Raw genomic sequence first — 23,629 nt, 5'->3', positions numbered from 1 at the left:
ATAGGAAATGAGGGGAGTAAGAAAAACGTTCATTCATTCATTCATTGCACAAATAAATTACACAAAAATGCAGTTGTTGGTTCTTCAACTGCCTTTGATCTGATAACATCTGCAAACATACCTATTACTGAACACTAACAGTGAGGCATAAGCCAGCAGACAAAGATGGCCTTTAACAGCAGTTTCCCCCTTTTCGGTTTCATGGAGATAAACTCAAAGAAAGCACAGTAATTACTAAGATGGGACTCACTGGAGGGAACAATAACAGAAGTGAGCACGCTCATTAGACTGACCTTGGCTACAACTCTGTCAAGGTGTCTCATCCAGTCCTATTCACATGCTTGTACAACTCACTGATTTGCGATCAATTTAAATGTCTCGTGAAAAGAAATTGGCACAAAACACTGCTGCTTCTCCTCCCTTTTAAGTTGCCCAAAGTTCACCTCATCTCTTTTCTTGGGATAGTCAGGTAGCTATGATGGCATAAAAAAAACAAATCCTCCACCTTTAGTTTCTGGTTCAGATAGAAAGATTCAAAAATACTGCCTAAAGATAAATTAGACTTTCACATGAAGTATAATTTATGAAAATTATAAAATACTTGAACTGATTCCACCAAAAAAGATATTAAATCTTGATGAGTAGCAAACTTCTTCCAAGAATAAAATGTGATGTTTAAGTAAAACTAAAACAGCAAAATGAATTAAAATTTTTTCAGTAGTAAATCATATTACTTACAGGAGTTATTAATTAAGGAAAAGACCTATAATCATTCGAAGGTTTTAAATCACTTGATATTAGATTCTAGTGGATGTGTAAAACACAGTTAATGAAGATACATGTATGGTAGGTGATACTATGAAAATCTGATGTTCTCAAATTCTCCTATCGCTTTTCCTTTAGCAATTATGTTTTCAGTGGTTATATTTTCAGGTTTAGAAATTACATTATCCCACATATAAAGAAAGCAAATGAAAAATGCACATGGAATGAAGATGGAATTTCATGACCCGTGGTGATATATTGTATTGATAGAAAACAGTATAAAGCCTGGTCTTATATCAGTACTAGACTAGCATATCTAAAATATTCCCCATCCTTTCTCTTTCTCTTTCTCTCTCTATCTCTATCTCTTACACACACAGACTCATACATATACAGGCATGCATACATATATGCATGCACACAAGGCGCATGCCCACACTTACACACACACACAAACACACATATGCACAAGCACCCTGAAAAGCAGTGACTATTCTTAATTCATATTTCTATACCCACTATCAGACAAGAAATGTTTGAATAGAATTGGTTTCTCTGTGACTATTGATGGGAGAAATGAGTAAGGGAAAAGGGAGAAAGAATGGGAAAAAAAGAAGGAACAATTCAAAAGGGAAAAAGGAGTGACTTCTGAACCTATCCACTCCCACCACTGTCAGTGGCCACATATTTAGAGATAATATAGTTGCTAATACTGAGTCTCAATCAGGGAATGAGTACCACCTTACCTTAGTTAGTTTTTCTATTGTTGTGACCAAAAGCAACTTGGAGAGGAAAGGATTTGTTTTGCTTACACTTCAATATCACACCCCATCATCAAAGGATGTCAGGTGAGGAACTCAGCACGGGAGGGGTATGGAGAGAGGAGTTAAAGCAGAGGCATGCAGATGCTGCCAAGTGGCATGCTTTACATGGCTTGCTCAGCCTGAAGTCTTATAGAATCCAGGACAAGCAGCCCATGGTAGCACCATACATAATAGCTAGTCCCCCTCACAGAAACAACTAATTAAGAATACATTCTACAGACTTCCCTAATGACCAGATATATGGAGACATTTTCTCAATTGAGAATCCCTCTTTTAAGTGTCTAGCCAGTGTCACACTGACATAAATCCAGTCAGCACACTTCCTAGTTTTTACTCCTGAAAACTGAACTTCTTTGGGTTAGTCAAACTTTTTGATCACACTGTTAACAATAGTAATTAGGATTTGGGGCACTAAGAAAAATGATGGACTAGAATCTCTATGCCTATGCTGTAAATTTTTATTACAATAAGTCAAAACATAAATTCCATAGATATCTGAACACAAAGCATGCAAGGAGAAATGGTACCAAAACAATCTGAGACAGCTCCTAATTTTGTTAAAGGAGTAGCACAAACTTTATTTTGATGATCTATGAAGCTAGAATAAAACAATTTATAAGGGGGAGGGAAATGGGAAACGGGGAGCAGTTGGAAATTTTAAGTAAAAAAGAATAAAAAAAACAATTTATAAAATTAAACAAATAGTAAAAATGATAACATATTTAGTTTTTTAGCGTAAAATACTAAGAAGTTTTCTTGAGCTAGGGCAAAAAACTACCTTGTAAGTGTTTAGTACAAAGTATGCTGTATGATGTATCCTACCTACAAACAACTGGCTATTCAGCTGAAGTCGGAAATGGCCTTCCTCTGAGGTCTCCCTTGTACTTCGAGGAAGATTGTCCAGCTGCAGGGAGGTTTCCTTGAGGTTTCTCTCAGCCCGGATATAATGCCATTGGTTGTCATTCAGAGGAGAAGGGGACTGGACGAGGAGCTCAACAGGGCCATTCCCAACATCAATGGCAAATGTGACCTCAGAAGGAGCTGTAGCCAAACAAGAAAGAAGGATGAAAACCATTGTCAGTGTGTTGCAGGCACAAGCATGTTCAGGATGTTTAGGGAAAATCAATCTCCATCAATGTGGAGAGGACATCTCTGGACTCCCTGGAGCACTTGGATCACCATCAGCATTATCAACTGCTAAAGACTAAGAATGCGTGTGTTCTATACACTGTTCACTCGAGTTGTTCCTGGTTCTTCAATACAGGTAGCAGCAACCTGTGGCATTTGTATCTGTCTGAATTTCTGCTGAGGCTCTTGGTCTCCTTGGTCTACCCTGATTTTACCTGTGTCCTACTGTACACAAGGGGGTAGACAATCATCTTCAAGGTGCAGAGAGGAGACCCATGTCTTTAGAACTACAGTACCACTTGTCAGGATATTTAGTCAATGTATGTGATCCAAACTCTTGTATTTCCATGCCTGAAAATGCCAAAATCAGGCTGGAAAGAAAATTCAATGGGTAAGACCATATGCTGCTCTTGCAGAGAATCAGAGCCCAGCTCCAAACACTTAGATGGTTTAACCCATGACTGCCTAAAACTCCAGTGCCAGGGGTATGATTGCTCTCTGACCTACACAGGATCCTGAACACATATGTACATACCCACAGAGAAATATACACTTAAATAAAAATGAATCTTTAAAATATTAAGATGGATTTTATGTCAGTTGCTTGTCCAGTGGAAAAACTCTGACAATAGCATTGCTTTAAATGACTCAGACCCCCACCCTCCATGTTGGATATATTATGGAAAGCAATTGGCAGCCATTCATTAATATTAATACTGATAATATTAAAATGATGGTGGCACTGAAGATAATAATGGTTCTGGTAATGCTGGTGGTGGTATTAATAATAATCATGGAGATTGTGGTGATGTTATTGGATAGTAGGGATGAACTCTGGAAGAAGGGATGTTGGGGAGCATGGTAATAGTACCTCAGATGGTACTGATGTTGGTGGTGATGATAAACATGGCAAATGTAATGATGGCATTAGCAATGGTCAGCATTGTAAGGCTGATGTTAACTATCTACGGGCTTCAGAAGCACCTATGAGATAAGCCTCTGGACAAAATTGTGAGGGCATATCTAGATTGAGTTCGCTGAAGTGAAAAGATCAATGTGAGTAACAGTATCCCTTGTGCTGTAGCCCTAACCTAAACACTGAAAAGAAAGTGAATTGAACAGTCGCATTCTTTACTCTGTTTCCAGTCTGCACGTGCTGGCACAGACTGCTCCTTGCCAAAGTTCAGCTCCAGAATTTTGACATTGCAGACCATACTTATCCAGCACCTTTTTACTTTCCTTTTCAGTGATGCTCAACATTAATGCCTCTCCATTTGTGAAATTTTGTAGGGGCTTTAGTAAAGGATAAAAATGTGCACAATGGTAGCCTCTCTAAACAAAATAATTCTCTTGGGGAAACAAATCAACATGTTAATCTTTTTTTTTTTTTTTTTTTCAAGACAGGGTTTCTCTGTGGTTTTGGAGTCTGTCCTGGAACTAGCTCTTGTAGACCAGGCTGGTCTCGAACTCACAGAGATCCGCCTGCCTCTGCCTCCCAAGTGCTGGGATTAAAGGCGTGCGCCACCACCGCCCGGCAACATGTTAATCTTGATTAACTATTCAAACTGTCTTTGGAGAAGACTAGATGCTCATAAGTGATGGTTGTATTATTTCTGTATCATGTGATTTTCCAATGCAGGAAAATTTGTTTAGTTTACAGAGCCATTCATTGAAAGAATGGGATTGAAATGAACAGATGAGGCAATAAAGAATTAAAAAAAAAAAAAAAAAACATTCCTTGAACCATTTTATGTGTCTACCTTTTTCATTTCATTTTGTTTCTCTTTTATCCTTCCCCCTTTCTCTTTTCTTTCCACTTTCTCCTCTCCCTCCTCGTTTTCTTTTTTGTTGTTTTTGTGTGCATGTCTAAGTATGTGCATATTCACGTGTATGGTTGTGTGCTTATGTGTGTGTGTGTGGTGTACATATTTGTGGGTGCATGTGGAGGCTAAAGGTCAACCTCAGATGTCATGACTCAGGTGACATCCACTTTATTTTTGAAACAGAGTTTCTTATTTCCCTGAAGCTTACTGATGAGGCTAGGCTGGTTGACAAGCCAGGTCTCTTTTTCTCAATAGTGGGATTATAGCACATGCCACCACACCAGATTTTTTACTGTGTGCTCTGAGGGTTAAACTCAGGTACTCAGGATTAAGGCAACTAAGTCATTCTCCCAGCCTGTTTGAGTTGCTCATATATATATATATGTGTGTGTGTGTGTGTGTGTGTGTGTGTGTGTGTGTGTGTGTGTAATTTTGTAAGTATGTTTTACCTGACTATGCCTGTGTAACACATGCAAGTCTGATGTTGACAGAAGCCAGAAGAGGGTAATGGATCCCCTGAAACTGGCATTGCAGATGACTGGAATCACCATATAGGTGCTAGGAACTGAAAATGGGCCCTCTGTAAGAAGAGCCAGTGCTATTAGCCATTGAACCATCTCTTTGGCCTCTATTTCTTTTTCTTTCCGTTTTACCTTCTCCCTTTCTCTTTTTCTCTATATCACTCACTTTCTGTCTTTCTTCCTTTTTACTTGTTGAGACAGTGTTTCTCTGTGTATCTCTGTCTGTCCTGGAACTTCTTTGGTAGACCAGACTGGCCTTGAATTCAGAGACATAACCCTGCTTTTGCCTTCCTGCTGCTGGGATTAAAGTCACACACACCACCACTTTTTGGATATATTTTTTATTTCTTACTTAGATCAGTAGTTTCATCTTGAAAATCTTCTCATTTCAAAATCAAATATTTATTGAGAGATGACTGGTTCTCTCTCTCTCTCTCTCTCTCTCTCACACACACACACACGGAGAGAGAGAGAAGGAAAGAGAAAAAGATTCATAAGAATATGGGGCAGAAATATTAAAGATTTGGGTAAAATTTTCCCTGATGATTAGTCTTAAAGATATTAGGCTACCATCAGACAGCATATCTTTGTAGGAGGCTTGATGCTCTGCTGTGCTTACTGAATTCTGTCACCAAGTTGGGTTTCTTGTCTGTGCGAAGGTTGGCTATACCATGCATCACCTGTACCATATGATCTGACTGCTGTCTGTCTCTCCAGCTCGTCTGCAAGCTGTAGAGCAGTGACTCTCAACTTGTGGGTCATAACACTTTGGGGGTTGAATGACCCTCTCACAGGGGTCACACATCAGATATCCTACATATCAGATATTTACATTATACTTCATAACAATAGTAAAATTACAGGTCTGAAGTAGCAGCAAAAATAATTTTATGCTTGGGGATCACCACAACATGAGGAACAGCATTAAACGGTAAAAGCATTAGAAAGGTTGAGAAACAGTGCTGTAGCGAACTTTTTACTTATCACAGACCCTGCCACTAACACTGTGCTTAATTAGAGCAAGCTCACTTACTTACTACAAGTCCAACCCTGAGTCCTGTGCTTGTCTGTATATAGGTCTGGCAAAACCATGGCTAGACTCCTCAAAATGAATAAATGCTGCACTTCCTCTTTATCTTGCTTTTTCATTTTCTTTTTGTTGTTGTTGCTGTTTTGTTTTGGTTTATTTGTTTTGTTTGCTTGTTTTTTTTTTTTTTTGAAACAGGGTTTCTCTGTATAATAGCTATGGAACTTAATGCTGTGTGCTTTTTCTTTATATGCTTTATCTTTCTAAATGTTTTGATAATGCTGATATTTATTCAAGTAACTATCAAAGGCCAATAATATGTATACCACTCCTGGATGTTGAAGAATCAGTGAAATAACATTAGCAGAAACATTAATATTTATTAAGTGCGTCACACAAGCCAGAAATACTGCTAAGCATTTTCCGTTATTGAATTCAGTTGGGCCTCAATACACACTTTACAGGACTATTTCATAAGTGAAGGAACTGAGCACAAGTTGTCACAGTGGCTGGAAGAACTAAGATTTAAATCTCAGTAATATACTTTTAGACCTTTTCTACTTTTTGTGACATAATTGTTTATTAATTCTTTGGGAATTTCATATCATGCACCCAAATCCCACTCACCTTCCAGTCCCTCCATGACCCCCTCACTCCTGCAGCATCCCTCCAAAAAATGCTCCAAAAAGTCAACTGAAAACAAACAACAAAGCGCCTCGCTCTTCTGTCTTTCCAAGGCCTCCTCGTTCGTCTCTGTGCCATTGGTTGCTGCAACATATCTCACTGTACACCGATGAGCCTCTAGCACACCAGCATCCCTGGACTCTCACCAACGCCCCTCTCACATGTCCTACTGTTGTCACCAGCCATGGAGATGCTGTGGCTATTGTTCCACAGGACCAGTCTCTTCATGCATTTGGTAGCTGAACTACTTGGTCTGGACCACTGGGGCTGCATCCCTCAGGGGAGATGCAGATCTTGCTTTCCTAGGCCCATCTCATTCTGGCAAGGACTCCTATGTCCATGGTTGTTGTGGGAAGCCCTTCCATATATGTGTTGCTTTTATTGGTTAATAAAGAATCTGCTTTTGTCCAATGGCTTAATAGAATATAGCGAGGCTGGAAGATACAAGTCAGTGAGAAGCAATGTAGTCACCACAGGAGACAGATACCTCCATCAGAGCCAGCTGGAACCTTGCCAGTAGGCTGCAAGCCTCATGGTAAAATATAAAATGGAAATGGGTTAATTTAAGTTATAAGAGCTAGCTAGCAGTATGCTTAACCGATTGGCCAAGCAGTAGTTTAAATAATATAGTTTCTGTGTGATTATTTTGAGTCAGTGAAGTTGGAAATGAACGAGCAGTCTCTGCCAACAAATTGGTGCCCAATATGGAGGCCGAACCCACAAACCTGAGATTAAGAGTCTCATGCTCTAAAGTAGATATAAATGTTGTAATTGTAATTTTTGCTTGATACCAGTTTTGTTATATGTAATTTTACTATGTTAATGTTAAAATCTTTCTTTTTATTTAGACAGAAAATGGGAAGTGATGTAATTCCCCTCTGTGTCATTGGTTAATAAAGAAACTGCTTTTGGCCAATGGCTTAACAGAATATATCCAGTCTGGAAAAGATATATATAGAGAGTAGGCATATTCAGGGAGAAGCCATGTATCTGCCCACAGAACACAGATTCCTTCACTGGAACTCTCCAAAACTTTGCCCATAGGCCGTGAGTCTCGTGGAAAAATATAAAATAATAGGAATGGGTTAATTTAATATATAAGAGCTTGTTAGTAATACACTAGAGTCATTGACCAAACAGTGTAGTAATTAATATAGTTTCTATGTGAATATTTCAGATCAGGGCAACCAAGAATGAACTAACAGCCTCCAACAACACCTACTGATGGTTGGGGACATCTCTCCCACGTAGAAGGGACAGCTCTCCCATGGGGGTGGGGCCAACTCTCCTGCTATAGTATCCAGTAAGGTCCAGGGCCAAAATCCCCAGGGCCAGTGAGGGGCAGAGCCAGCTCAGCATGGCCCTTGGATTTCAACATGCATAATTCCTATGAACCCTTGCTGCAACACTGAAAATGGGCATCATCACAGACCTCAGCTGTAGCAGGACCATCGATACAGACATGACCCTTGGCAGCAGCCCAGGCCTGGACAATACCACAGCCTTGTGTGGCAGCACAGACTACCCAGATTGGTACGTCCCTGTGGCAGCATGGTCCTTAGACTTGACAATGGCTACAGTTTGTTGCCTAGACCCTGGACATCCACGTGGCCTTTGGTGTTACCATGGGTAGAGATATCTTTTTTGATATCTTGTTAGAGCTTCTGTCCCCTAATAACAGTAGTAACAAGAACAATAATCTTACTAAATTTAGGAAATATGAGACCTTAGAGTTTGTTGATTTTATGTTTATGTATTTGTTTATTTTCTATTGTAGGGACTGAACTTGGGGTCTTACATATGCTAGCCAGTTCTTCACTCTACTCCTGAAATGCTTCTATTTTCAGGTCATACACTTAAAAATATTTAATTCAAAATATTTGTGTTTTAAAAAGTAATAATTGAGAGTATGATGATAGTAAACATCAAACAATTACATTACAGGTTTCATTTGTGTGTTTTTAAATAATTTAATGCTAAATTGAATTTAAAAAAAATGGCACAGCCTGAAGGGCACAGAGAACTGCTACAAAGAACAAACAAATTGGACACTGATCTGTAATTAACACTCAATCACTGGTGATTATCTTGTGATAATATACCATAACATTGATTTCGGCTTTAATGAATGAAAAGGCTTCAGGGCCTGTTTTTTTTTTCTTTTATTAAATTTTACATTGAGGTTATTATGTCCACACTGTGGAATGGTTGGTATTTAACCTGCTCTTCAGAGTCTGAGCAAGTTAGGTACAAAGAATTTTTATTTTACACAAAAATCATAAGATCTTCCCCCATTAGTAGCTTGTGTCCTTGAACAATTAATGAAAAGTTACATGGAGACACTTTCTTTTCCTGTGTGTAGTCTGCAAATGCATAAGAAACACTTAGCCACTTCCCCATGTGCTGGAGACCCACAAACCCCTCCACCATGCCCTTCTGCAAATGTACTTGTCTTTTGTTGGGGAATGCTCAAATTTCCAATATCTGTGGATAAGATGCTTGCTTAGCTTTCAAGAGTATCTCATGGAGTTACATCACTCTGATATGGCCAATCACCTCACTCACACTATTGGAAAACGTCCACTTCACAAGGGTAGAGGGATGCTCAAGGACAAGCTCGAGTAGGTTGTGGTCAAGAGAAGAATAAAAGCGAGGCAGGGTACAGGTAATGGAGTCCACTTAGTGTAAGGAACCCAAAAACAACAGAAAGGATGGCTAAAATAGTTCTAATGTTTATTTTTATTTATTTGTCTGTGTGTTTGCGTATTCACACTCATGCTTCTACATAAGTGAGCAAGTGTGTTCATTCATGTGTATGCACATTCATGAAGCGGCTAGAGTACAATATTGGTGTCATTCCTCAGGCTTCCCCCAAAACCTTGTTTTCTGACACAGAGATTCTCACAGGCTAAAGGACTCTCTTGGTCTCCCCAAACTGGGATTATAAGCACAAACCACTACACCACATCTGGCTTTTTACTTTTTACTTGAGACCGGCAGATAAAATTCAGGTTATCATGCTTGCAGAGTAAGGACTTTAGTGACTGGGCTATCTCTCAAGCACTGAATATCTGTTTGTTTACTTGTTTGTGTGTGGTTTTATAATCATGATCCACTAGTAATTCTAAAGTGTGTTGATGATTTAGCACTCCTGCACCAAATGCATGTGCAAACACAACACACCCTAAAGTCACTGTCAATTTTTAATAATACATGTGTGACTCTTAAATAAGTCCAATTTACTGCTTGTTGCATAGTAAAAGTTATACCCTAGAGAGTAGTTAGCAGCCTCCTAAGATCCACTGGCTCCATGAGAACCAGGGGTGTGTGTTTGTTTGGAGGAACGACAAGACAGTGTCTGCCCTCCATCTGTATGACTCCCGCTTTCCTCTGTAACCAGACACTAACATGAGAGTGAACACAGTGACACAAGTGTCAACACAGAAATCAGAAGAGCTCTAGCCATTGCACACCCGAGAGAGGTCTGTTCAGTGTCTACCTAATGGGGAGAAAAACCTGTGATGAATTCTGCATTAAAATAGTTGCTGGAAAGATTTTTGATTACTTAGATATTTTGAAATCACTAGAATTGGGCCTGGTTAAAAAAAGTTATGGAGAGTGTTATAATTTTGGGAGTTGAAATAAAAATGGTTTACTTCACCAATTTTGTCCTTAAGCTGAAAATTCTTTCCAAACTTTTTAAATATCTATGACGTTTTATGAAAAAACAATCATATCAAAAATGAATAAAAATATTACTTCTAAATACAATAGAAGATAAATGGGCTAAAATAATTTGTAGTTTTATTTGAACAAAAACAACTACAGGAAATTAACTTATATGAAGTCATTGACAACATTGCAGAAAATCAAACTTATGGACAGACTTTTAAAGTTCTTATTACTAAAAGAAACTAAAATATTGCTATTTTTCCATTTTCATGAAAATTAATCATTGAAATTTTTTTCTTTTTTGTGCTTTCACGTATTTTTGTTAGCATTTTGATACGCAGTGTCCCACTGTAGAATGTCTTGTCATCCATATTTCTTTAGTGCCCATTTGGCTTAATGATCGGTATAGCGCAGATCCCACAGATGGGGGCAGGGCTATTACAAAGTTGTAATCCATGCATTTAACCCTGCACGCACACTGCTACAGACAAGAAAGACGTGGGAAACTGGCATAAATTATCACTGACTTGTTACACTCTCCTATTGGAGCAAGAGAAGAAATTGAATGTGTGTATACATGCGTGCCCGTGTGTGTGTGTGTGGGGGGTATTACCTGGTCAAGATGTGCTCAGACTAGCCAGAGGTCAATGTCCAAGTTTCTCCTCAATGATTCTCCACCTCATATTTTGAACAGAATCTCTCACTCAACCTGGAGCTCACCAATTCTGCAAGAGGAGCTGCAGGGCTCCTCCTGTCTGTGCCTCCTCTGGCATGGTAATGCCTGGCTATGTTACGTGAGTTCTGGGGAACTGAATCAGGTCCTCAGGCTTGCATGTATGTGTTTTACTGGTTGAGCTGTCTTCCCAAAAAATGACTTCTGAAGCATCGGTACAGTAGTAATGTGGACCCCAAATATGAGAAGAATGTTCAATAGCAATTATCCCTTGCTTCCCATAGAGCGCAATCCTGAGGCATGGAAACTTAAAGCAACAGGTAAGAGATAACAATGCTGTAATAAAGATTGGAGCCTGCAAGAGGAATGCACAGATACTCCTGGAATGCACATATCCTTAAGAAACAACTAACCAATGATGATAGAACATCCTAAGTCATAACACATTAGCAGGGATCTGACAGCTTCAGAGCTAGTTTTACTGATAACTGGTGATGTTAGCTTAACACTAAAAATCTGTACTGGTGGCTGGTGATAGAGATAAAAAGAAGCCCTCTCTATGGGCCACTGATATCAAACTCATAAATGAAGGCACTTACAGCTCATTTCAAGTCGGATGAAGTCTTTAATGCCAAGGTTCTCTAGGAAAACTCCAGATAAAGCGGTTGTTTTAAAAAAGAAGGAAATGTCAGCGCTGAATTCGGCATGGAAGGTAGGAAAGTGGAGGTAAGAAGCTTCGGTAGAAAACGAGACAGCATTCCAGTAGTGCCCTGCGAAGCAGAGAGTCCTTCAACATGAATTGTGTGTTCCCACCGGGTATAGAAAACAATGGACTCATGGGTAATTTTTAATACTGGGAGGACACTCTAAGGAAAATGGATAAGGGACCCAAAACATCTTGTGCTCATGCAGTTCAGAAAAAGGGAGATGTTGTACTCACGGTCACCATAGCAACGCAAGGGGCCAATTCTCCAAACAGCTTCTGAGTTTGATCTGTTGGTATCAGTGATAACTATCTGAGTAACAGGCAAGTGATCTTTGAAGGAAAGAAAGCCAGTATCCTTTGTCCTGAGGAACATAAATTTAAAGGGGAAAAAAAGGAAGGAAAAATATAGATTATCTAGGGAATCTGTGTCAAGACCCCTCTTTGCAAAGTGACTTGGATTAGATTCAGCCTGGCTAGGGTTGGGAGGAGCATAACAGAAGGCTTTTCATCTCTGGGCCTATGTGAATAGTTGGGATACCAATTACAGAACCCATGGCCTGCTTCCAAACACCTCTGGATTTTATATCCTCCCTAAATGTGCTGGCAGGAGCACAGGTAGTTTACAAAGTTCTCTGTGCTTATTGTGGGCGAGAGGACCCCAAGGCTCACTGCAGCATTAATGTGACATTAAACGTCACTTCACTTCCCCATAAAAGAAGATCTGCTATCTGAGGAACTAACTTGAAAACAGATAACACAATTCCCTCTCAAAAACTACTCAGAGGACTTGACTGAACCACCTGCCAACAGTTTTTAATCAGATTAGAATGTTCCTTATCACCTTCAAAGTTCTGTTCAGATGAATCTTTATAGTTATTGGTTGCTTTTTGCTTTGTTCTTTAGGAAGACCTTGCTCGTTAAAGGCTCTGACTTTGTTCTTGTTAATTATGCAAATAAGGAAGTACCTAATTTTCTGTTTATAGAAAAGTTTAAAAAGAAATAGAGAAAGTCAATTTTTCCTCCTCTTTTAAAGCTGTGTTTTGGAATCAAGGTGAAAATGGTACAACTTGGCAGAGCATAAATTGGAAGTAAAACATGGCATTGTGGTGCTGTGGAGATAGCATAGATAGTCCAATCCGCTTGGTGTGTGAATATAAAGACCTGAATCCGGATCTTCTGAACCTAAACAAGAAGACCTTCCCTTTTGGAAATTGCTTGTAATCATAGGACTGGATTAGTAGAGATAGGTAGGTATTTGGGACCTGTTAGCCAGCCAACCTAGCTAAATTGGTAAGCTCCAGGCCAATGAGAAAACTTGCCTCAAAAAACAAAAATATTCTCCAGTACCCAAGGTATAATAACAAAAGCTGGTTTATAGCCTCAGTATATGCACTCATAAACATATACACAGGCATCAGTCCACACAAAATAAAAATGTACACACACACACACACACACACACACCCATATATCCATATACACACCAGGCACACAAGGGGGAGCTAGAAAAAGGGAGTGCAGAAGATGGGTGTTATTCAAGTATGCAGTGTGTGCGTGTATGATATTTTCAAAAATAAATAAAAAATAACATTTGAAAAATAATAATATAAATTCAACTAAAATAAATAAATAGACATCGGCAGTGCAGACACTTCCAGTATGAAATTTGTTAAGGAAAAATGTCCACACACTTCTCCTCTGCAGCATATACCACTGTGTCCTCTGCACTGTACACCACTGTGTCCTCTGCAGTGTACACTACTCTGTCCTCTGCAGTGTACAACACTTTGTCCTGTGCAGTGTACAACATTTTGTCCTATGCAGTGTATACTACTCTGTCCTCTGCAGTGTACAACACTGTGTTCTCTGCAGTGTACACCACTGTGTCCTCTGCAGTGTATGCCACATATCATCTGCAGTGTATACCACTGTGTTCTCCGCAGTGTACACTACTCTGTCCTTTGCAGTGTAAACCACTGTGCCCTCTACAATGTACATCACCCTGTCCTCTGCAGTGTATACCACTCTGTCCTCTACAGTGTATACTACTCTTTCCTCTGCAGTGTACAACACTCTTTCCTCTGCAGTGTATACCATTCTTTCCTCTGCAGTGTATACCACCATGTCCTCTGCAGTGTATACCACCGTGTCCTCTGCAATGTACACCACTCTGTCCTTTGCAGTGTACACCACTCTGTCTCCTCTGCAGTGTACACCACTGTGTTCTCTGCAGTGTACACTTGTCCTTTACAGTGTATACTACCATGTTCTCTGCAATGTATACCACTCTGTCTTCTCTGCAGTGTATACCACTGTGTTCTCTGCAGTGTATACCACCATGTCCTCTGCAGTGTATACCACTCTTCCCTCTGCAGTGTATTCCACTGTGTCCTCTGCAGTGTACACCACTTTGTCCTCTGCAGTGTACACTACTCTGTCCTCTGCAGTGTACACCACTCTGTCCTCTGCAGTGTATATCACTCTTTTCTCTGCTGTGTACACCACTCTGTCCTCTGCAGTATATATCACTGTGTTCTCTGCAGTGTATACCACCATGTCCTCTGCAGTGTATACCACTCTTTCCTCTGCAGTGTATTCCACTGTGTCCTCTCCAGTGTACACCACTTTGTCCTCTGCAGTGTACACTACTCTGTTCTCTGCAGTGTACACCACTCTGTCCTCTGCAGTGTATATCACTCTTTTCTCTGCTGTGTACACCACTCTGTCCTCTGCAGTATATACCACTGTGTTCTCTGCAGTGTACATCACTGTGTCCTCTGCAGTGTACACCACTCTTTCCTCTGCAGTATATACCACTGTGTCCTCTGCAGCATATAACACTGTGTCCTCTGCATTGTGTACCACTCTGTCCTCTACAGCATATACCAGTGTGTCCTCTGCAGTGAAAACCATTGTGCCCTCTGCAGTGTACACTACTCTGTCTTCTGCAGTGTATACCACTCTTTCCTCTGCTGTGTACACCTCTCTGTCCTCTGCAGTATACACCACTGTTTCTTCTTCAGCATATAGCCCTGTGTCCATTTACAGAATTTGACACTGCCTCAGAGGCACATAGTCATTGCCTAGGGTCACAGAACAGAAAGAGCAGGAACCAAGTCATGTTTTTGCTTCCCTGGTATCTGTCTTGTGTTTAAGTACACACATTAGGATAAATGTTCCTAGTTCTGTGGTGTGAGTGAGTAATATCTTTTTGGAGATGCTTGGTTTGCTGAGTGTACACTGAATAGCAGCTTGCAGAGGATTTAGTGAGATTTGCAGCTACTGGTCACAGTGTCTGGTCTGTATTAAATGCTCAGAACTGGTTTCACTGACACTTTACTTTTCTTCTTTGTCCCTAAACTATTCTGTGGCCTCAGGCAAGACAAGTTATTTCATATGCATCCAGCTCTGATCTTGGATTTGAGATTTCTTGCTACATAGCACATGTGGAAAATTAAATTTTAAGATTTAGAATTGAGCTCATGCGATTTGGAGAAAACACTCAATAATTTATCTACGTTATAAATAAACCAAATATCCACCTTAACCCTTACCCTACAGATCTATTAAAATACAAAGAAATATATAATATAATATAATATTTGTAATCTGAGTGCTTTTTTAAAGAGTCATTCAAATGATAAAACTTTGGTTCAGCTAAAAAGCACTCTATACGTGTTGCATAGACAGAGAGAAGAGATTTGCCTTTTTGTTCAAAAATATTCACAAGTAGAATTGTAAAGAAGAGCTTAAACATCCACGGTGAAGTAAAGACAAAAATCTTACTCAGATGCTTCTCTGAAGAAACCATGACATGCTGTGTCATGATACCCCATCCCATTTTTATTTTCTGGATGCCCATGCTGGTTTCTGATGTCTGTCATTAATGCTGAGTTGTCCCACCCTTAGATTCCATGACATCTTGACTACATCTACTTGATGACCTTGTATCAGCATATTGGCATATATAAAAAGCATGCTAAGTATAAAGAAGCTCTTGCAAGTAACACAGGAAAATTTATACTTGGTTTAATAGTATAATTCATATAACCAGGAATGATTTTTATCTGGAAACTTTAAACAAGAAAAATAACCCAGGATCTCTTCCTAGGGAGTGGTATTTTTCACAGTGAACTTAGTCTTCTTGAATCAATTAAGACAATCACCCCCAGGCCAACCTGATGTGAATCCTCAATTAAAGCTTACTTTCCTGAAATTCTAGGTTATAGAAAGTTGATGTCTGAACCTAACAACCACATTGGAGAATGCAACTGGTTCACGCCAGCGAGGAGAAAGATGTGCCATGAGTGATCTGCAGATGCTGAGTCACAATTGTGTTTCATGCAACCTCGCAGTTTTGCCTTTTACCCTGTTTATGCTCTGACTAACATTGACAACATCCACAGAGGTATTCACTTCTAGCCCTACTGGTCGCTTCTGTTTTTACGTCTAAGCTTTGTTAAGCGAATTGCCATTCTGAAATTCTTTCTCTCAGGGTCCAGGATGTGAAATGGAATGACCAGTTTGTGAAACCAAGAGTGGATTCTTAAATATTAACACATTAGTGTGTGGACATACCCACTGATGTCCCCCTGGCTGGAAGCTGGTGCAGCACCATGTGGTCACTATCTTTCCCAGACATTGCTGGATGCAAAACAACAGCCCTGAGTCCTTGAACTGTCATCCTAGGTTGGTCTCTGGCTGACCATCCTCACTTTGTTCACACAGGCTTTCTCCACACACAACACAATTCCATTGATTGGGTTTCAGTTTACTAATTTGCAATCATTTTCACCACTGACTCCCTGAGATTACACCTGGGTCACCTTGGCAGATGCTGTGGGAGACCACAGCCTCCTCAGTTCCACACTTACAGCCGTTTTGCTGCATTCAAATATGCAGGTCTAGCTACTGTATGGTAAATTTACCAGAAATACCATTTTGGAGTATTTTAGACTTCTGAGTTATCTCCTTGCTCCACCCAGAATTAGATAGTTGAAGGAAATTTTATTACTCTAGTATGGTATTTCTTTCTTGGTGTTAGTCCTTTGAACTCACATATATATTAATTCATAATTTTCATAAACATAAATTTAATATATAAACCAATGGTACCTCTTATAATTAATTTAAGACTTTGTACTACTACAAAAATAATAATAAAAATAACTGCACACTTTTTCATAGTTGATGACATGCCATATATGATAGCTATGAAGATTATTTGTTAACTCAGTTAGCAATCTCCAGAGATAGCTACCCCACCTTTTCCCATTTTTAAAAATAAAATAAGGACCTGAATTTCCAAGAGGCTGAATGATCTAGAGTCTCTAATTAAGTGATGACAAATGTGTGATTTGATTATCCTGTTCCATAATAAAAATTTAGTTAAGGATTTATTACAGTTAACATCCAGTCTGTGACAGTGCTAGCAGACAAAAAAGACTTTAGGAAAAGCTGTGTGTGCTGAACCCACGAGAGGCTCCCAATATGAGTGCTGTGCATGTGTGAAGGAGGAGCATTAGTTCTTTCCTCTGTGCATAATGAAAATTATGTGCTTTGAACACACAGTCATTGGGATTATCTCCAGTAAGCTGTGTGCTTTTTCAGGGGCTGTGAAAACACAACAAAAGAGATGACATTGGGACGGATATGAGAAGCAGACTGCTCCATCAACTCCGTCCTGAGCCTCACCTAATCAAGGGCTCCAGAAAGTTCTCTGGAAGAGGCTAAGGGATCTCTCTCTGGATGGGGCAGTGTGAGACTGGTGAGTACTCCCTCCTCACCTCCCTGCAGCACATGAGTTACTTCACTGGTTGGTGTAATAAAGTCCCTGAAGAAGGCAACACATGAAAGGAAAGGTTTATTCTGGCTCCCAGGTAAAGGCAAATGTTCCACAAGGTGTCAGGAGCTTGAAGCAGCTGGCCACAGTTCAGTCAGGATGCAAAGAGGTGAATGTTGTTGCTCAGCTCACCCTTCCCCTTCACTCTGTGTGGACCCCCAGGACATGCATTGGTCTTTGGCTCTCAGTTGACTTAATCATGTTTGTCTTCTGGGTGATTCTAGATCCTGTCAAGCTGGTTATCAGTGTTGACCATCACATATGCTGTGCTATTCTATCAGTGAGTGGGAAGTTCTCTACATGCTCTGAATGACCAGAAGAGCCCACTTGGAATTGGATCTGTTGAAATCAGCAAAATGATAAATATCTCCTTAGTCATTTTGCTCAATCTGTCATAATATATCCTCTAAAGATTCTAAACTGGGGTTCTAGTCAATATAATAATGTATAAGACAATAAAAAATAGAAATCAGAAATCAAGGTATTTTGATGCTGCTCTATTTGTTAATAGCATAAAAACAGTCACAAGTCAAATGTTCATCATGGAAGGTTGGCAATAAGTAATGATAAAAGCAGAACTATGGAGGACTTTGTATCAATTAAAATCATCAAGGTGTCTTAATTACTATGTTGCTTTAGTGAAGTCAAGGAAAAGATTTGTAAGAAATTTTTTTCTGGAAGTAGAAAGTTGGAATATAATACACTTAGCTTGATAAATGTTTAGCAATAAATACTGAGTTTCTATAAAATGCTTATATTTAGAAACAACCTACACATCCAATCATTTTCCACAGGAGTATTTTCCATGTAGCAACATATTAGTGATTACACCACTGATACAAATGACACTCATTCCCATGACTACATGTGACTTCCAATAATCTTTTCAGGAAGGGATGGATTTTATGTGTTCTTCCTTCATCCATAATGATTTTCAAGGCTGGTATTATTCAGTTCTTACATACTGACTGCATCATTAGTGAAATGGCTAGGCATGTCCAAATAGCACCTTTTCCATGCATTTTTCTTTCTTTGACTCTTATATTTTTCCTACTACTATTTCTGTGATGTTCTTTATTCCTTGGACAGAATGATATCTCTGCTCCATTTAAGAATGAGCAAACTATATTTTTGGTTGTGAGCCTACCCTTTAAGGGCTGAGCCATCTCTCCAGCCCAAAGAAAAACATATATTTATACTCCTGGATACTGGAAGGAGACAAGATCGCCGGGCAAAAGTTGGGAGCACGGGGGTGGGGGTAGGGTGGGTGTAAGAGGAGATGGGGAGAGAGAAGGGAGAAGGAGAGGATTGGGGAGACCTTGGGAGAATGGGATGGTTGACATGGAGGAAAGGTGGATTTGGGAGCAGGGAAGTATATATCTTAACTAAGGGAGCCATTTTAGGGTTGGCAAGAGACGTGGCTCTAGAGGGGTTCCCAAGTGTCCAAGGAGATGTCCCCAGCTAGGTCCTTGGGCAGCAGAGGAGAGGGTGCCTGAACAGGCCTTATGCCCATAGCCACACTGATGAATATCTTGCCTATCACCATAGAACATTCATCTGGCGAGGGATGGAGATAGAGACAGAGACCCACATTGGAACACTGGACTGAGCTCCCAAGGTCCAGATGAAGAGCAGAAGAAGGGAGAACATGAGCAAGAAAGTGAGGACTGTGAGGGATGCAACCACCCACTGAGACGATGTGACTGATCTAACGGGAGCTCACCAAGGACAGCTGGACTGGGACTGATGGAGCATGTGATCAAACCGGACTCTGTGAATATGGCTGACAATGAGGGCAGACTGAGAAGCCAATGATAATGACACTGGGTTTTGATTCTACTGCATATACTGGCTTTGTGGGAGCCTGGTCTGTTTGGATGCACACCTTCCTAGACTTGGATGTAGTGGGGAGGGCCTTGAACTGAGAAAGTGAGGACTGTGAGGGATTCAACCACCCACTGAGACGATGTGACTGATCTAACGGGAGCTCACCAAGGACAGCTGGACTGGGACTGATGGAGCATGTGATCAAACCGGACTCTGTGAATATGGCTGACAATGAGGGCAGACTGAGAAGCCAATGATAATGACACTGGGTTTTGATTCTACTGCATATACTGGCTTTGTGGGAACCTGGTCTGTTTGGATGCACACCTTCCTAGACTTGGATGTAGTGGGGAGGGCCTTGAACTTCCCACAGGGCAGGGCATCCTGACTTTTCTTAGGACTGGAGAGGGAGGGGGAGTTGGGGAAGTGGGAGGGAAATGGATGAGGGGAGGAGGTGGAAATTTTTAATAAATAAATAAATTAAATTTAAAAAAAGAAAAAAGATCAGGAAAAAAAAGAATGAGCAAACTACAATCCAATCCCACTCTCAACACTAACATTTCTGCATTGCTCCTACTCTAGTAGGTAATCTCTCACTCTGTCATGGGCAAGTAACTATAATTAAATTCAGTGGCCAAACACAAAATAAAGATATGAAAGTAAAAGGGGGTTTACTCAGATGGGCTCCAATAGGGAGCATTGGGCTGAGAGACAGGAATGGAAAAATTACCAAAGTTCATTATGGAAATGTAGGAAGCTATCAAACAATTACAAATAAAAATTATTTTACACACGGGCTAGATAGATGAAATTCAAAGCACTGGTGAGGTAAAAAACTTTTTATTCATATTTTCTGGAATCTTTGAATATCATAAAAAGGTGTATTTCTTCTTAAATAAATATTAAAGTTACAAATTCAGTGAAACCATTAACCTTATGCATCATTTGAAAGGTGGCAGAGAAGGACTTAGAAGTGTAATGAGGCTTGAAGAGCAGATAAAGGATACAAAGGGCTCATTTTGTAGATTCAGGTCTGAGTGTGGGCTACACTTATAGTAAATGCTGGGAGTCACTGGCTCCCTACATTATTTATGAAGGCAGGCCTTCTCCATGGCCTGGAACTTGCTGACTTGACCATGCTCCACATATTACTAGGCCTTGGTGTCTCTGTAGGCCTTGAAAGTTGACAAATGCAGACAGAAACCTCAGTCTACATCTTCATTTCTCTCTGTGTGTGTGTGTAATGTTTATGAATATATGGGTTTACCTGTATGGATGGATGTGCTTGAATGTATGTACATACGTGAGCAGAGGCTACATGTATACATTTGGATGTCATTTCCTTGAAAGTTTCCACCTAGCACCAGGATGTGTCCTGTGTCCACGGACTCAACCTTGATGCGCATGACTCCTCATGCCTGGCTCATTTACATGATCACTGGTGACGAGACTTAGGTTCACATGCCTATTCACCAGGTACTTTGCCCCCTGAGCTATCTCTGTGGCCTCATCTTTGTTTCTTACAAACTTTAGAAGGATGTGCCACAGAGCTGAAGTCAGTCATAGCTAGTCATACTGAGTATGTTCTCTCGGTAGATGATAAGATGGCTGTATCATTGAGTCTGTTTCCAGAAAGCTTCTTAATGCTTCTTTACAAAGCACCAAGTAATTCCACTCCATCCAGAATTTAAAAAAAAAAAATCTTGTGACATTTAGCTTTAAATTTCAGTCATTTGTTATAAGGACTCCCTACCTCTGTTTTGCATCTGTCATCTCTGGAGTACCCAATACCATCTACTCTCTCCACTGGCTACACTACAAGTCAATTTTATTTTTAAAACATGTTAAAACCAATCTTGGGCTTAAAAAAGCTGTTGTAAAGTGACCTCAGACTGTATATGCTTAAAGGGCAATCAATGATTCAGGCAGCAGAAAGGGTTGGGGGAGGGAGCTTGGAGGTAGACAGACTTGGTTGTTTCTCAAGAACCAGAAAAGAGACAACAAATAAAATACAAAGCAGCACAACCATGTACAGGCAGAGAGCAGAGTTAGCCAAGAGGAGGTGACAGGAGCCATTCCAAGGCCTTCTCTTCACTCGCTCATTCTTTGAACACTGAAAGCAAGGCAGTCTCACAGAGGACAGACACACTTCTCTCCAACAGAAAGGGCTGACTCGCTGCCAATTCCAGATATGCTTGAGAACCCAGTGACTGACAGCTCCCTCAAACACTTAATCACTTACCATTTTTAAAAAATATTTATTTATTTATTATGTATACAATATTCTGTCTGTGTGTATGCCTGAAGGCCAGAAGAGGGCACCAGACCTCTTTACAGATGGTTGTGAGCCACCATGTGGTTGCTGGGAATTGAACTCAGGACCTTTGGAAGAGCAAGCAATGCTCTTAACCTCTGAGCCATCTCTCCAGCCCTCACTTACCATTTTTGCCCTCTGGGAGAATGGTTCCAAAACAGAGCAAAAAGTAGATTAAGAAACAGATAAACATTAGCAAATAAAGTGTTCTGATGAGACAGCCTGGCAGAGCCTTCAGATCTGCTTCTGTCCACCTGTCCAGATCCGGAGCAATAAGTGCTTGCTTAGAGCATGCCTGGAATTTTTTGTTTTTTATGTTTTGCATCTGGCTTTTTAATTGGATACTGAGAATCAAACTGAGGTTTGATGCTTCTGTGGTGTACACTATCATGCAAGTTATCTCCAGTCCCAAGAAACACTATTGAAAGAGATTAGAAAATTAATTCACAACAAAAATGCATACAGAATGCTTGGTAGTTAGTTCTTTTTTTATTTTTTTTATTTTTTTGGTTTTTAGTTCTTATAATATTGGAGATGAAAAATATGGTCAATACTGGCTAAGTCTGAATTGGATTTAACCCACCTACCAAAAAAGAGAAGGAAACATTTGTCTAAGAGACGCTCTTCAATCACCATCCATTCATGACTGAAGAATTATACCATAATTAGTCTCTATACAGTACTTTAAGTAACTGGGGTTCTATATAATGAAAAAAGAAAAGAAAAGGAAAGGAAAAAATCCCCTAAAAGTGTATTGTTCTTTAAAAATTAGAATGACAGTTTCCCTGTTGGCAATCCAACAGAAACACTGTTTCACAAGAGGAAGCACCAAGGGCAAATGCAAGGACTAGAACTCAAAACCCCCAAATCCTCTGCAATTTCAACAGTGAAGGGAATGTCTGAGAGGTCTCTGTGAAGGGAACATCACTTTTATTGGTCCTGGTATCTAGATATGAATCCTTGCATTTCAAGCTAAGGGTTATCACCAGGGTCTTTATTCGCAGACTCAAACTAGAATAGAGAGAAAATACTTAAAATAAAATTGTGTTTGTACTGGGCAAGGGCATTTTTTTTTTATTGATTTTTATTGAACTCTACATTTTTGTCTGCTCCCCTCCCTGCCTTTCCCCTTTTCCCCTTCATCCCTCCTCCAAGGTGCAAGGGCAATTTTTAAAGCTTGCCAATGTTCTTTAAAAAAAAAAACAAAAACAAAAAACAAAGTAAAACTATTTAAAGGCTATCAACTTTATATGAATCAATACAATAATCTGATGATGATTGAAAGAAGGGCTCTATAGATTCCATGTAATTGCTATGCCATTTTATATGAAAGATCGGAACATCTGTGTATTTTAGTAGGAGCGGACCAGGAACCAAACACCAACGGATATGTGGGCTGAGCATGTCTTTGACTGTAATATTCAGTTGAGGTTTTCTTTAATTTTAAGCAAAATGGTTCTTCCAGAAATGCTAATTGAGTCACATGTATTTTTGTTTCTCCCCACGTATCTCTATTTAATTTTCAGCTCTCTTCCCCTTTCAGCAACCATATGATACCCCCTCATTTTCCTAGTTTACCTGATCTCATTGGAACATAGGACACTAAGTGCTCAGTCACCCAGGTCTATTATAATAGAGCAAAGAGGAATCAGTCACAAGTACTGAAAGAGTTTGCCTAAGGCTCCCCAAGAAGCCTCACTTAGCAAGAAGGAAGATGGATGCTTCTCCAGTGTGACTTCAGAAAGTCTATGAAACCTCGCTGGAATCCTCACTGCTGACCTGCTTCATAATCCCCATATTAGCAGTCCCTGTGGTGGAGTTAA

The 23,629-nt window shown here is 39.9% G+C and overlaps 1 protein-coding gene across 1 annotated transcript in view; it reads right to left on the bottom strand.

The window, feature by feature from the left end:
* Cntnap5 (contactin associated protein family member 5) overlaps positions 1 to 23,629 on the bottom strand; it is a 976,150-nt gene that overhangs the window by 158,137 nt on the left and 794,384 nt on the right. The window contains exons 15-17 of the mRNA XM_057769582.1: positions 12,058 to 12,185; positions 11,717 to 11,887; positions 2,412 to 2,630 (exon numbers count right to left, since the gene is read on the bottom strand). Coding sequence (XP_057625565.1) covers positions 2,412 to 2,630; positions 11,717 to 11,887; positions 12,058 to 12,185 — 518 coding nt within the window. The remainder of the gene's footprint in view (positions 1 to 2,411; positions 2,631 to 11,716; positions 11,888 to 12,057; positions 12,186 to 23,629) is intronic.

Source organism: Chionomys nivalis, chromosome 5 (genome assembly GCF_950005125.1).
Source record: "Chionomys nivalis chromosome 5, mChiNiv1.1, whole genome shotgun sequence".
Taxonomy (NCBI): domain Eukaryota; kingdom Metazoa; phylum Chordata; class Mammalia; order Rodentia; family Cricetidae; genus Chionomys; species Chionomys nivalis.
Note: the sequence above shows the minus strand (reverse complement) of the source record. Positions and strands in the feature narration are given on the sequence as shown.